This window comes from Lynx canadensis, chromosome A2, assembly GCF_007474595.2.
Source record: "Lynx canadensis isolate LIC74 chromosome A2, mLynCan4.pri.v2, whole genome shotgun sequence".
In the NCBI taxonomy this organism is placed as follows: domain Eukaryota; kingdom Metazoa; phylum Chordata; class Mammalia; order Carnivora; family Felidae; genus Lynx; species Lynx canadensis.
This window is the reverse complement of record NC_044304.2, coordinates 110,114,429-110,130,593: the sequence shown is the minus strand read 5'-3', so window position 1 is coordinate 110,130,593 and position 16,165 is coordinate 110,114,429. Positions and strand designations below refer to the sequence as shown.

The 16,165-nt window shown below is 33.4% G+C and overlaps 1 protein-coding gene across 1 annotated transcript in view; it reads left to right on the top strand.

Moving 5' to 3' along the window:
* The window catches only part of SNX13 (sorting nexin 13), an 85,364-nt gene that overhangs the window by 25,090 nt on the left and 44,109 nt on the right, over nucleotides 1–16,165 (top strand). Inside the window, 4 exon segments of the mRNA XM_030308054.1 lie at nucleotides 2,441–2,579; nucleotides 2,945–3,033; nucleotides 7,346–7,445; nucleotides 9,225–9,418. Of these exon segments, the coding sequence (XP_030163914.1) occupies nucleotides 2,441–2,579; nucleotides 2,945–3,033; nucleotides 7,346–7,445; nucleotides 9,225–9,418 (522 nt within the window).

Genomic DNA, 16,165 nt, shown 5'->3' with positions numbered 1-16,165 from the left:
TATTTTTAAGTTGAAAAGGATAACTAAAAGTGATGTGTGTTTGTAGATAATGCTTTTTAAAAACAAATATGTAAATATTTATTAATGATTGTATAATTCTGATAGTGTATATACTGATTGAAATGTTAATAGAAAGGTAGGATTATGATAGTTTTAATTTTTCTCTTTTGTTTATGTATTTCATTTTATATGGAATATTGGGTATATAACAAAAAAGTAATGTTTTAAGAAATAGGAAAATACAGGTAAAAATTAAAAACATTTAAGTAATAAAATAAGGGTAAAAGGTATTAAAACATTTTATTATAACACCAGAAAATGGATGTTTTATGCTGTATAATCTTACCTGTGTTACAGAAAAGGGTGCATGTTCACCAGAATGTTATCTCTCACTCATGGGATTAGGAAATATTTTTATTCCTATTTATATTTTTCTTTAGCTTTCAATTTTTCTTTTGCTGACCTTGTATTAACTGTATAATTAATTGTATGGTGAAAACATTTTGGGGGAGAGATTTAACATATAGATAGTCTAAAAAGAATTCAAAACACCAAATTTTTACTTGTTCTTCCCACACTTGGGCTTCTACTATTGTGTATGATGCTTGTGTTTTTTTGCTATTTAATGAACAGGAATTGATCACTATTTTACTTGCAACACAATATCAGAAAATATATTTAAAAGAGAAGAGTTTATCAATAAAGGGTCTCTAGCCTACTTGTGGTCGGGTTTACAGTCTTTTGACATTATTTGTGTGGAAAACCTTGTATACATAGGTATTATAAACATTAAAATAAGCTCAGTTCTTAGTTCAGTTCATTTCTATCAACTTAGTGTACAGTTCATTTCTATTTGAAAGGAAAAGTTTAGAGCAGTTTATTATTTATTTATTTATTTTTGAGAGAGAAGGCACAAGTGAGTGAGGGCCAGAGAGAGAGAGAGACAGGGAGAGAGAAAACTCCATGAGGCAGAGAGAAAGAGAGAGAGAGGGAGAGAAGTGGGGCTCACCTGAAGCAGGGCTCAAGCTCACCTGATGGGGGATCTTGAATTCAAAAACCATGAGATCATGACCTGAGCCAAAGTCCAGTGCCTAACCACGTGAGCCACCCAGGCACCCCCAACAGCAAGCAGTTTAGTAGTAACATATTTTCTCTCTGTATAAAATGTTAGTGTTGCCCAACAGTATTTTTTTTTAAGTTTTTTAATATTTATTTTGAGAGAGGCAGAGAGGGAGAGCAAGAATCCTAAGCAGGCTCCCTGCTGTGAGCACAGAACCCTACTCAGGGCTGGAGCTCACAACCTTGAGATCATGACCTGGGCAGAAATCAAGAGTCTGAAGCTTAACTGGAAGCTTAACCCACTGAACCACCCAGGCACCCCACCCCACAGTTTTAAGTCATTTCTAAAAATAGTATGGGTGAATTTGCATTATTCATCTCTGAGTATGTATTTTTTTAATACAAACTAATTAAGGATAAGTCTTATCTTTTACTGTGGAATAGATTACTTAATTGGCTCATATTGTTATCTCTAACTAGAGCAGATGAATGGACAGCTGTTAATTTGTTTCTTAATGTATTCTTAGAAAAATCAAGACTTTAATAACCTACCTTTTTTTAATCACTCAAGTAAAATTTACATGAAGTAAAAGAAATTGCCAAGTGGTCTTACAAAGTTGTGTTCTAATTTTGCGCTTTGGTAGTACCATTTGAGAGTTTTTGTGTCTCCACTTTCTGGTCAACATTTGGCATTGTTGTTTTGTTGTGGTTAACTTGCATATCTAAATGATATTTGAGCATCTTTTCATACACTTACTGGCCAGTTTTTCCTTAGTTCTGAACTTAAACAATCACTAGTTTTTTGACCTCTTTGGAGAATGGGTAATATCTCAAGTCTGCTACCTTTTCATAGATCCCCTTATTGCTTTACTTAAATTTTATTGCAGTCACAGTGGTTAGTCACTTCATAATATCCTTGACTACTTTTTCTCCCTCTATCTTTGTTATTTGCTTGGTGCAACCACACTCTGGTTAAATTCAGCTCTACTGTCCACCCCATTCCTGTTCTTAAACAGCACGTGGCTAGAGAAAAAGACAAAATGACAGAGTTATTTATGTCATCACATTGATTCTGTGCAATTTAGGTCACAGAATGTTACTTTTCTCTTTAAAACCCTCCAGTAACTTTTCATTCCGCTCAGAGTAAAAGCCACAACACATATTGTACGCTGCCCGATGTGCCTTCCATTGCCACTAATCTCGTCTTCTACTCCTCTGCCTCTTCCCGGGACCATGAGTACAGAGGTTTTCATTTTGTTTTCTTATACGCACTGGAATAAACACTTGCTGTAAGGTTCTGCCTAGCACATGGTAGGCACTGAAGATTCCTTTTTTTCTTAATAAGTCCCCCTCGCACATATTGTTTGAACTTTTTTTATAGATCCGTGATTCTAATTGCAACTATGAGGCCTTTATGAACATTATTAAATTGAGTGACAATATTGGAGAGTTAGAAGCAGTCAGAGATAAGGCAGTAGAAGAATTACAGTATCTTCGATCTCTAGATACGGTTGGCGATGGTAAGTCATTTAAGTATGAAAATGTCTTCTTTAATCATTACTATATCTCTAAATAAAACTTTAATTTGCCTAAGTGTCATTTTATGCTATTTTTTTACCTTAACTGCATCTAAATCTTTATTATGTTAACATGTGCTAAGAATAAAAGCATTATAATTTCCTGAATGTGAGGCAATTAATACTGTAAGTCTCTAAAAATAATTGGCATGGTTTAACTTTAATTAAATAATTTCACCATAAAATTTCAGATTATTTCTCTTATTGTTTGCTCTGTTCATTGGTTATTATGTTAAAGTAAGTGCATGTTTAAAGTATTTCATAAATATTACCGATTTCTAGCTCACAATCAATTTGTTTGTTTTTAGATATCAACACTATCAAAAATCAAATAAATAGCTTATTATTTGTAAAAAAAGTATGTGACTCAAGAATACAGCGGTTACAGTCAGGCAAAGTAAGTACTTTCTAATCAATGTTTAGTTACAAATACTTTAAATTCATTTAAATATCTAGCAAATAACAAGAATTGGGATATTAACCAGTGTAGCCCTCCACAAAAGGCCTTGCAGAAAACTTTTTGGATACACTGTATTATCCTATATTAAATGAAGCTAAAGAGATTAAAAACTTCCTGAATAATGCTACAGTAATTAAAGGTTTTTTATTTATTCATCTATTCATTTGCTATTCAAAATTCAACCTTTACATAATTTTATACAGTGGGCACCATTTTAGATGGATGTAATAGACAAAATCTCTCTCTTCATTGAACTTAACATTTTAGTTGCAGAATCAAAAAATAAACCACTAAGTAAATTAATATATAATGCTAAAAAATGTACAATATGAAAAATAACAAGTAAAGCAAACTAGAGGGATAGAGAATGTATAACACTGTTTTAGATAGATGCTGACTGATTTGGTGACATGTGAGCATAGAGAAATCTGATAGATTAATGAGAAAGTCCTGAGAATTTTTGTCTTTTATTGATCTTTCAGGCAAAGGTAAAAGCATATACAAAGGTCCTGAGATAGGAAAGTGTTTGCTGAGTTAGAGCAGGTCAGTATGGCTGGTATAGAATGAATGAGAAGGGATTATATTAGGAATGAAACTGGAGAGGAACCTTGGGAGTTAGATCATATATAGTTTTATCTGCCATGCAAAATTATTTCAAAATTCTAATTATGACGGGAACCCATTGGAGATTTGTTCTGGCGACTGACATGATCTGACTTACGAGTTAAAATGACTACTTTGACTCTTGGTGATGATTAGATTGTGGAATTGCGGAGGACAAGAATGGAGACTGACAGATCATTTAGGAGACTACTGCTTTAGTCAAGTAAGAGATGTCTACAGAGGTTGTGAGAGGTAATTGAAGACTGGATATAGTACTGACAGATTTACTAAGAGATTAAATATGGAGTGAGAGAAAAAAAAGGACTCAAGGAGGATTCCTAGAATTTTTGGCCTGAGCAACTGCATGAAAAATGTTGCTATTTACATTTATAAAATGGATAATACAGGGAAGAGGAGTTTTGGCAGAGAGAATTAAATTTTCATGTTTTAGTTTGAGATCCCTGTTAAACAGTCAAGTCAACCCACTAATTGGTAAACTTTGTAGTTCAAGGGAACGGTCAGTGATGGCCTAAACTTTGAGGATCCTCAGGATTATTAGACAGTTATTTAAAGTTGAGACTGGATGGATGAGGTTTCTTACAAGAGTGAAGGTGAGTAAGAAGATACCAAAGACTTAGTTCAGTGGCACTATAGTTACTAGAGTTTAAGACAGAGTGGAAGATCTAGCTAAAGAAACAGCTAAGTCGCTGATGAAATTAAAGGAAAACCTGGGAGTGTGATATTCCAGAAGCCAAGCATAGAAAGTTTTTAAAGAAGTGAGAGATCACATATTTCAAAGGCTGCTAATAAGTTGAGTAAGATGAAGACTCAGAATTGGCCATTAGATTTGCCACCAGGGGAATATTGGTGATCTGATAATAGCATTTTGGAGTAGTGGAGAGAAACCCTAAGTGAAACCAGTCCAGGAGAAAATGGGAAAAGATGAATTAGAAATAGTGATTATAGGCAGCTGTTTGGAGGAGTTTTGCCCTGCAGACGAGCAGAGAAATGGGGCTTTAAAACAGAAAAAAAGCAGTTTTTAGTACTTTTAGTTTTTAGTGTAGTCAGGGTTTTTTTGGCTGATTTTCTATTTTGGAAATTTATTGTGACTCTCTGGGCATGTAATTTTGCAGTGTATTTAAATTTATTAAGGAACAGAAGACTAATTTTTGTAAATCTTGGTTTAGTTTGCTGGATTAATTATAACTGACCTTACTTGAGGCCACATTTGTCGTATACCTGAGTATATGTGTATGTATGACTGTTCTAGTTAAGTGTTATTTTAAAATTATATACCCATGCAAATTCAGAATGGAAGAATGGTATGATTTCACTTATGGTTAGTTTACCTTATCTAGACCTTAGAGTTAGTGATCCTTCATCATCATTATTTAAAGTCCATTTGTTGGGACACCTTTTGATAGTAAATCCTTTTAAAATTTAGATGTCTTGTTTGAAGCTCGTCATTTCTATTTTGAATATCAAGCTTCACCTTTTTAGTAGTTCAGATCATACGGTAGTTTTTCTTTGAAAGAAAAATCAGAATCCCCACAGAGGTGAAGTTTTTTAACCATACTACCCATCTTGAAGTCTTAGAAGGCCCTTTATCTTTTTTATTACTAATAAGGTTGCAGTGAATACTCTTCTGCATCCCTTATCTGTGGAGCTGCATCTGGGAAGGATAAAAAGGGATAAATTTGAAGAAAGAAGATTTAGATAGGAGAAATCATATGCTGGCATTGGGTTAACTTTACGCCAAACGTTTTAAGTCACTTATCTGTTTATTATACAGTATTTAAAGAAATTTTTTTTGCATTAAATTTTGTTCTGTATTTTATTTTATTTTATTTTATTTTATTTTATTTTATTTTATTTTATTTTGTTTTATTTGTTTTATTTATTTTAATTTTTTTAATTTACTTCCAAGTTAGCATATAGTGCAACAGTTATTTCAGGAATAGATTCCTTAATGCCCCTTTTCCATTTAGCCCATCCCCCTCCCACAACCCCCAGTAACCCTCTGTTTGTTCTCCATATTGAAGAGTCTCTTATGTTTTGTCCCCTCCCTATTTTTATATTATTTTTGCTTCCCTTCCTTGTGTTCATCTGTTCTGTGCCTTAAATTCCTCATATGAGTGAAGTCATATATTTGTCTTTCTCTGACTGACTAATTTTGCTTAGGATAATACCCTCTAGTTCCATCCACATAGTTGCAGATGGCAAGATTTCATTCTTTTTGATTGCCAAGTAATACTCCATTGTGTGTGTGTGTGTGTGTGTGTGTGTGTGTGTGTGTGTGTATGTGTGTATTCTTTTTTTTTTTTTTTTTTTTTTTTTTTGCATGTTGAGTTTGATAAGTTCTTTATATATTTTGGATACTAACCTTTTATCTGATATGTCTTTTGCAAATGTCTTCTCCCATTCTGTCGGTTGCCTTTTAGTGTTGCTGATTGTTTCTTTTGCTGTGCAGAAGCTTTTTATTTTGATGAGGTTCCAGTAGTTCATTTTTGCTTTTGTTTCCCTTGCCTCTGGAGCCATGTTGATTAAGAAGTTGCTGTGGCCAAGATCAAAGAGGTTTTTGCCTGCTTTCTTCTTGAGGATTTTGATGGCTTCCTATCTTACATTTAGGTCTTTCATCCATTTTGAGTTTGTTTATATGAAGGGAGATACTAAATACAGAGGACATTTTCCCTCCTTTTTTCAAGTTATCTTCTTTCTCCTTTATGTACTACCTATATCTAATTTAGTATCCACCCCTACTTAAGGCAGCCTAACTTTCAGAAAAACCTTACTGTCTTTCTTTTTTAAAAAGATGGTTATGAGGGATGGATTTAGGAATACAGACAAACTGATACTTCACTGAAACATCATGGATTTTATGGGAAAAGCTGCAGGCTTTGAAAACAGTCTTTCTTGCCAGCTCTGTGATCATAGGCAGCATTTCTGATCTTAAGCTTTCTTCTCCAGTAAGTAGGATTGGCATTATTTATCCAATAGGATTGTTGTGGATAATAAAGTAATGTGTATAATGTACCTAGCACTGTGCTTGACATATAGATTCTCTAAATTTTGAACCTATGTTTGTTTTATTTTTTTATTTTTCATTTTTTTCTGTGTGTAGGTAGTTATCTTACTGTGTTACTTTGAAAAATGAATATAATTTACTATTTAGGTAGTGTGAGAAGAACGTTTTATATAAAGACTGTAGAGTTTTTGCTCTGTGAGAAGCAAAATGACTCTGAATATTTTCTGTTTTCTCATTGGATAGACCTCAATCTATACTTGAGAATGTTGGTATTTATTTATTATTGCACATCGTGGGTATTCCATACATCCCTTTAGCCCCTAAAATATTTGTTTTCATTTGAAATATGTGTAGAGATAGAGAATATTTGAAATTCCAATAATTTAGAATTATTTTGTATTGAAATAAATGGATGCTTATCACACTTTTAATGCGTATTCACTAAACAACTTAAAATAACTAGGAAATTCTCCAGGCTTTTACTGTTTTGAGAACCTAAATGAATGAGAAGGAAAAAACACTTTATTCCATTTTAGTGTAATGTTTTTATATCTATGTAATGATCTTTAACCTAGTGAGTGAATAGATAAAATATTAACCTATATTTACTTTTATTTGTAGGAAATAAATACTGTGAAACTGGCAGCAAACTTTGGGAAACTTTGCACAGTCCCTTTGGACAGCATTCTTGTAGACAATGTTGCACTACAGTTTTTTATGGGTAGGTAAATCCACCTTAGGAAAATAATAATAGCCCTTGAAATTTTTAGTTAAGTTTATTTTTTATTTTGAGAGAGAGAGTGAGAGCGAGCATGAGTGGGGGAGGGGCAGGGAGAGAGAGGAAGAGAGAGAGAATCCTAAGCAGGCTCCACACTGTCAGCATGGACCCCAGTGTGGGACTCTAACCCACGAACTGTGAGATCATGACCTGAGCTAAAATCAAGAGTCAAACACTTTACTGATTGAGCCACCTGGGTGCCCCACCCCTTGAAATTTTTAATAATTGTAAAGATTACTAAAATTTAAATATCTGAAATTAAGCATGCCAGTTATGTCTTTCCTCCACTCTTCATTTTCTGAAATAGTCCTCTTCTTTGGAAATCATCGAGGTGGAGATTTATTTTGTTTTGAAGGAACGAAATGCTTTGCATAACTCAAATGTGTGTTTGTTAAATTACTTTTAAAATAAACCCTAGGAGGGGCGCCCGGGTAGCTCATTTGGGTAAGCATCCGACTCTCGATCTCAGCTCAGGTCTTGATCTTAGGGTCATGAGTTCAAGTCTCACATGGGCTCCATGCTGAGTGTGCAGCCTACTTAAAAGAAACACTCAGTGGTGTTTAAAAATAAACTCTAGGAGATTCTACTATGAATTTAAATTAATTAATTTATTTTGAGAAAGAAAGAGAGTGAGCAGGAGAGGGAGAGAGAAAATCCCAAGCAAGTTCTGCACAGTCAACACAGAGCCCGACATGGGGCTCGAGCTCATGAACTGTTAAGATCATGACCTGACCCGAAATCAGGCGTTGGACACTTAACTGACTAAGCCACCCAGGTGCCCCTAAATTGTTTGGGAAAGAGTACTTTATCAGCAGTACACAGTGCTGATAAGTTATTTGTATCTTTCAGTGCATGAATGGGAAAGGGGTTTTTTATATCATTTTAATAAATATAAATATTTAGTAATTTTGATAATATAGTTGATCCTTGAACAACACAAATTTGAGCTCTGCAGATTCACTTTACTTGGATTTTATCCAATAAATACAGTACAGTAATACAAATGTGTTTTTCTAATGACTTGTAATATTTCCTTCTCTAGCTTACTTTATAGTAAGAATACAGCATATGATATATTTAACATACAAAATGTTATATGTGTTAATTAACTGTTTATATTAATGGTAAGGCTTCCAGTCAAGAGTGGACTACTAGTAGTTATGGTTTGGGGGGAGTCTAAAGTTACACATGGATTTTTGACTGCATGGTGAGTCAGTGCCCCTAACCTCTGCATTGTTCAGGGGTCAACTATACATCAAAATTGCTTTTATCTGGAGGACATTTTCATTAAACTTCCCTGATTCTTCATTTTCATGACCAAAAACATAAATACATGGCTTGTTGAAGATACTAATCCTTATTTTTTAAATTTGTGGAAATATTAATATTATAATAATCTTTATTGAGAACAGAAGCTGAATATTGAAATAATTTATTTCTGATGAAGCCTTCTGTGCAATTATATCCCCTAGAAATTTTATCATGAAAAATGAAATTTAAAAAAAAAATATGCTTCAGTTTGTGCTTTTTACATAACTGTGGTCTTTTTAGCTTAACAATTTGTGATGTAAGTATTCTTTACCTCAAGCATTTGCCTAACAGTTTGAAAATATAGGGTTTTAAGTATTTGAAACTTTAATCCTTCTTAACTTGTTATATGGTTACATGCACCCAAAAACATGTGACATGAATAACTACATTGTTATGGATTTTGTTTGTTAGATTACATGCAGCAAACTGGAGGTCAAGCACACCTCTTCTTCTGGATGACAGTGGAAGGATACCGAGTTACAGCCCAACAGCAACTAGAAGTTTTATTAAGTCGTCAGAAGGATGGAAAACATCAAACTAACCAAACCAAAGGTCTTCTAAGAGCAGCTGCTGTTGGAATATATGAACAGTATTTATCAGAAAAGGTGGGGATATATTTTTGTTACTGTTTTCTTAACTTCTTTGGTAGCATCTTTAGTAATAATTTTTGTAATATAAATGAATATTCATTACTTATACTAGGCACTGCTGCTTGGAAACAGTGTCTTATTTAAATCTGATAACAGTCTTATTGTATATTATTATCTTCATTTTATAGGTAAAGAAACTCAAGTTTAGAAAATTGAATTAACTTTGCCAAGGTCACGCAGATACTAATGATAGAATCAAGATTAGGGCACACACTCTAGATTCAAGGACACAAAAGATTGAAAGTAAAAGAATGGAAAAAGATAAACCATGCAAGCAGCAACTAAAACAGAGCTGGAGCGGCTATACTAATATTAGACAATAGATTTTAAGACGAAATTTGTTATTAGAGAAAAGAGGAACATTTTATAATGCTAAAAGGGTCAGTTGATCAAAATGATAAAATAATTATAAACAAAACAGCAAAACCTCCACAGACACATAGAACGAAACCTGATAGAATTGAAGGGAGAAATAGACAATTTAACAGTAATAGTTGAAGACTTCAATACCCACTCGATAATTGACAGAATGATTAGAAAGAAAATGACCAAATGGGAAAAAAAAAATGGCCAAAATTATACAAGAATCGAAGAACACTGTAAACCAATTAGATCTAACACATCTGTAGAATACTTGCACTAACAACAGCAGAATACCCACTATTTTCAAGCTCTTGTGGAACATTGTCTAGGGTAGAGAGACTTTTTACTAGGCCATAAAACAACTCTGAATTTAAAAGGATGAAATTAGGGGCACCTGGGGAGCTCACTTGATTGAGTGCCTGGCTCTTGATTTTGACTCAGGTAATGACCTCACTGTTTGGGGAATTGAGCTCCATGTCAGCCTCTGTAGTAACAGCGCAGAGCCTGCTTGGGTTCTCTTCTTCCCTCCCTGTCTGCCCCTTTCCTGCTTGTGCGCTCTCTCTCTCTCTCAAAAATAAGTAAAGAAACATTAAAAAATGTATTGAAACCATAGAAAGAATGTCTATTTATCGTAGTACAATTAATTAGAAATTAACAAAGGAATTTTGAGAAATTATAAATATTTAAAAATTAACACATTTCTAAGTAGTCTCTAGGTCATAAGGAAATCAGAAGGAAATTAGAAGGTATTTTGAATTGAATGAAAATGAGAACACAATGTATCACAATTTATGGGATGCAATTACAGCAGTGCTTAGAGGGAAATTTGTAGCTTTAAATGCCTAGTTAGAAAGAAGAAAGATCTCAAAATGACAATTTATATTTTCACCTTAAACCAGAAGAAGAAAAGCAAAATAAATTCAAGGTAAACTGAAGGAAGGAAGCAGTAAAGATCAGAATAGACATGAGTGAAATGAAAAACAGAAAAACAGTAATGAAAACAATAAAACCAAGAAGTGTTTCTTTGAAAGAGAAATAAAATTGAAAAACTTTAGCAGGATTGGCCAAGAAAGAAAGTCACAGATACCAAAATCATGAGGCATCATTACCAACCATATAGAAATCAAAAAGACCATAAGCTAATATTATAAACAACTTTATCACAACAAACTAGACACCTTAGGTGACATGGGCAAATGCTTTCAAAGACACAGATTGCCAAACTGTCATTCTGATAACAAAGTCAGACAAAGACCTCACTCAGGAGACTATCGACCAATATCCCATTAATATGTCATTAATATGTCATTAATATGGACACAGCAATCCTTGAGATTTCTCACACTCCAGTACTTGTAATGGCTATGCTATAATACCTTTTAATTTATACTTAAGTAGCACAAAAGTTGGATTTGAATTTAAGTGTGAATTTTGTTTGAAACCTGCTCATTCGTCCATTTGCTTATATTTTTGCCTTATGAAATATACGTAACAGAGTGCACATTTTAAAGAATAATACTATAACAGACACCTTTATACACCCCATTTAGCTGAAGAAATAAAACATTTACTATGCTTTTGAAGATCCTTAATATATTCTTCACCTGTCTTCACCTATCATGTTTACCGGTTTCTTTAATTCCTGATGAAATCAGTTTCTTGTAATTTTTCACTTGCTTTTCCCTACCATTTTAATATACATGTGTGTTCTAAAGCACACATTGCTTATACACTGCTTTCTTTCTTTCTTTCTTTCTTTCTTTCTTTCTTTCTTTCTTTCTTTCTTTCTTTCTTTCTTTCTTTCGAGAGAGAAAGCGTGAGCAGGGGAGGGGCGAGGAAAGAAAGGGGGAGAGAGACTCCCTGCTCAGAACCCAATGCAGAGCTCAATGGACAAACCATGAGATCATGGTCTGAGCTGAAATCAAGGAGTCAGAGTCGGACATTTAACCGACTGAGCCACCCAGGTGCCCCCTTAGCTTTGTTTCTGGCCTTTATATAAATGGTCTGATACTATATGCATTGTTTTATTCTCATTATTATATTGATATTTATACATTTTGATTCATGCAAGTATAGTTCATTTTCACTGAAGTATTTTATCATACACATATACAAGACTTTATTTACCTTCAGTGATATTTATGAACAATTTGGTTTGTTTTCCATTTCTTTTCTCTCATACTTTTGCTCTGAATATTGCTGTTCATGTTTTCTTATTGCACACATTCAAGAGTTTTCTATTTAAAAACACAGCTTTAAGGTATATATCAAAGTCTTTCTATGTTAGTTTTTAAAGCAGGTTGTAGTCATTTCTTTTTTATGTAATCCAGTGTGGGGATTATAGTTAATACTGGATAAATAAAAAATTAATAATTATTTAAGCTAATTTCTTTCAGCATTTTAAAGATAGCATTTCATTGTTTTCTGGCTTTTATGTTTCTACTGAGAAATCAACTATGAGTTTAATTGTTATTCTTTGAAGGTCATCTCTTTTTAAAGCATTGAAAGACCTCCTGAGTCTTGGGAAACCTTTCCCCAGGACACAGCAAGTCCCACATTTTAGCATTGGATGGAGAAGATTGACAAAAATTCAAAACCTCAATGTGATGCCAGAAATTCAGGGCTGAAGGCAACATGTTAGTGTCAAATGACTATGGTGTGGATTATTCACAGTCATCGTTGTCTTTTTTCCTTAGCTTATAATATTGGCAGCCATTATTTGCTCTTCACAGTAATGGACTCTATTGTCTATACTGCATCTACAATTTAAGTGATTTGTTATCCTGGATATTCGCAGTCTGTCTTTTACTTTTCCTGTCATGTGTTTTGTATCGTGATAGGACTTTTTAATTTTTAAATTTCTTGAGTGTTTATTTATTATTGAGAGACAGAGACAGAGCATGAGCAGGGGAGGGGCAGAGAGAGAGGGAGACACAGAATCCGAAGCAGGCTCTAGGCTCTGAGCTGTCAGCACAGAGCCCGACGTGGGGCTCGAACTCACAAACCGTGAAATCATGACTTGAGCCCAAGTCGGATGCTTAACCAACTGAGCCACCCAGGTGTCCCAGGACTTTTTAATTTTTAACATTATGAATATTAAAACCATGTTTTGTAAAAGTTAAGACATGAAAATGAGGATAATTACAGTACCAACATCAGCATGACCTAGACAGTGCCAGAAAAGAAGACTAAATGACTATGTCGTTTTAATGACAAAGAGAAGGAGCCTTAAACCTGGATTAGGGAGAGTAACCAAAATAAAGCATACTATATGATGTATAAAAAATGTTTTGAGATTGGTCTTGGTGGAGAAGGGGATATAAAAGCAAATATTGAAACTGAATATTGCAAATAATTTTAAATTAATAAAAAGTTTTTGCTTTTGTTTTTTGTTTTTTTCCATCTCCCCAAAAGACCCCAGTGATCAGTTAAAACTAGTGAGTATTAAGTGAATTAGCTTGGGCACAGTGTACAAATGAACACACATTAGCCTATCTGTCCCTTGCTTGCTTTGTAAAAGTAGAGTTACTTTTAAACTGAATAGTGTTACATTTCATGATTCAGAAGTTTCAGCTGAAATATCCTGTGGGTAAACAAGAGAGAAAGTTTTGATAACGTGTTTGGCCCTTTCAAGTTTAGAACTTATTCTGGCAGTTCTTAACCAGCAGTCATGCTTTTGGTAGTGTATTGTGTTACATCAAATTGTGGCAAGAAGGGTATATTTCCCATAGCTACTAGGTTCTTTGATGTGAAGAAATGGGGAGTTTTAGATAATCTTGATGTTTAACATTTTAATAAATTGCAGAAAACATAAAAGAAACTTTGCTTTTATATAAATACATATTTATCAGACAGTGCAAATGTAAATTTTGACAAATTTCTTTCAGCCTATAAACTTCTTACCAAAGAAAATGAAAAGATCTTACCTGCTAAATATGTATTCCTTCTATACAATACTGCTAAAATGGGGTACCATTTGCTTACCTGTGATACCGAGGTTTTCATAAAAGTTTTTTGGTCAATTTTTAGTTTCTTCAAAACATTCATAAACACTTAATGAGATTTTGGACATTATAAAAGTGTCAGAAAATAAGCATTTTAGACATTTGCTTCAACATGGCTATGGCTATCGTTGCCAGCCATAGAAAACATGCTAAAATATTGATAGCAGTAAAATCATGTTTTCAAAGAAGGGGAGAAGAATAATGTCTTCTAATTTGGAAATACATAAAAAAATAAATATGGTGGAAAGAATTATGGTAAACAAATATTTTTATTTTTATTTATTTTTTTGGTAAACAGAAATTTATATGCCTTTTTCTCCAGAACTGTTGAATGATCTTTGAAGAGGCTAAGAGGAACCTTGAGAAGGATGGTTTGACCTAAGTTGTTTTTGTGTGGGTTATAGAAAAACTCAGTGAACAAAATGGCTAGTGTTTCTGTTTGTTTGTTTGAGATGAGACTATTGAGGACTCAAAAAATATCACCAGAAAGGGACAGCCAGCTTTAATAGGATTTTCTGTTTCTTTACTAGAACTATAATTTGTTTGGAATTCACCTTCACTCTCACAAGTTTAAATGATCTGTGTGTTTTAAAACCATTTTTCTTGAGGAAGAGAAGTTTAACTTTTAATGACATGCATTATGCTTTGAAATGTTTAAAATGGGCATTTTAGACATAAAGTCTATATGGTAAATTCTTAGATACACTGGGCCTATAGGTCTAAAAACCTGCTGCTGCTTTTAGTAAGGAAAGTCTTAGTATTCTGTGCCAAAATGGTTTTATTGAAAGGGTATTTATTTATTTATTTATTTATTTAAAAAAAAATTTTTTTTAACGTTTATTTTTGAGACAGAGAGAGACAGAGCATGAACGGGGGAGGGTCAGAGAGAGGGAGACACAGAATCTGAAACAGGCTCCAGGCTCTGAGCTGTCAGCACAGAGCCCGACGCGTGGCTCGAACTCACGGACCGCGAGATCATGACCTGAGCCGAAATCGGCCGCTTAACCGACTGAGCCACCCAGGCACCCCGAAAGGGTATTTATTTAACTTGATGTCATCACATTGGACTGATAAGGGAAATAAGTGTGATGTAGACTTAAGAACAGAGGTAAAAGTCAAGGTGAATTTTGTATTTGGTTGTATTCAGTTATACCCCCTGGTTTAAGAAAAAAAAAAAAAAGTCCTAAAGTCTGCAGGCAGATTAGAGAAGTATTGTTAAAAAAGGAAACATAAAAAGTAAAAATATCTTCATCAGATCATGGAATAAAAAGAAAAGTAATTTTTTTAAGTTAAATATAGATAATACCTGTTTAGTCTTATTATATTTATAATCTTTTTAAAAGTCTTCTATTCACTTTAATAATACACAATAATAAAGCCTGCAATATTTATTATATAATGAAGAGCTTAAAAGTTAAATTGTGTATCAGAAAATAGAACCTAAATAGTTAGGTTTTTCTTAAACATTATTTGTTGAATTAGTCCTATTAATTACTAATTGACACTATTAAGTAGTCTTCTTGTTTAAATAATCACATTTGTGTAGTGGAAAAGTGCAGAACACACATTAATACATAATTCTGAAAAAACACATTTTTGTATTTTTATGTTAAATAGTAAAAAATGTATATAAATATTTTTTCTATGTTGATTCTTTGAGATCTGGTTAGTTGTGTCCTGTGATAACTCTTTAAAAACGTTGGTCACCCTATACCAAAGATGAGGCTTAATTCAGTTCTGTATATTTGAGATTATAGGAAAAAGTAAGCTAAATGTGAAATGTTGTAATTTTCAAATTTGCATCTTCTTATTTCCTAGAAACTGATTTAGTCATCTTAGAGGGCAAAAAAAGGACAAAACTAGCTAACATCAGTTCCTCTCTAATATTTTTTTACAGACTTGAAGTTGTTTAGTTTTTTTGTTGTTTCAGGGGAAAACATACACACACCACCACACCACATCCTCTCATACACAGTCAACAAATAAGCACCCTCCCCTTCCTCCTCCAAAAAGCTCCAACCACCCTGCACCACCTACTTGGGTTTACTAGTTATAATGTTGAATTAACAAGGGAACATTAGAAGTTGTATAGTCCTTTTCCTATACTTTTATACTCTGTTGTTTACTTATTTGTAAACCTTTCTCTTTTTCTGTATTCATTCTTTTCTTTAGATAATTATGTTGGATAGTATAAAGAAATTATTTGAACAATGCATTCTTGTTCTAGTTTTTTAAAAGTTAACATCCTTATCACTCATTTATTCTTCAGAGGCTTCAGAACTAAAAATTCAAGTTGACATGCCAAAGAAGACCATATTTCTAGTTTTTCAGCATT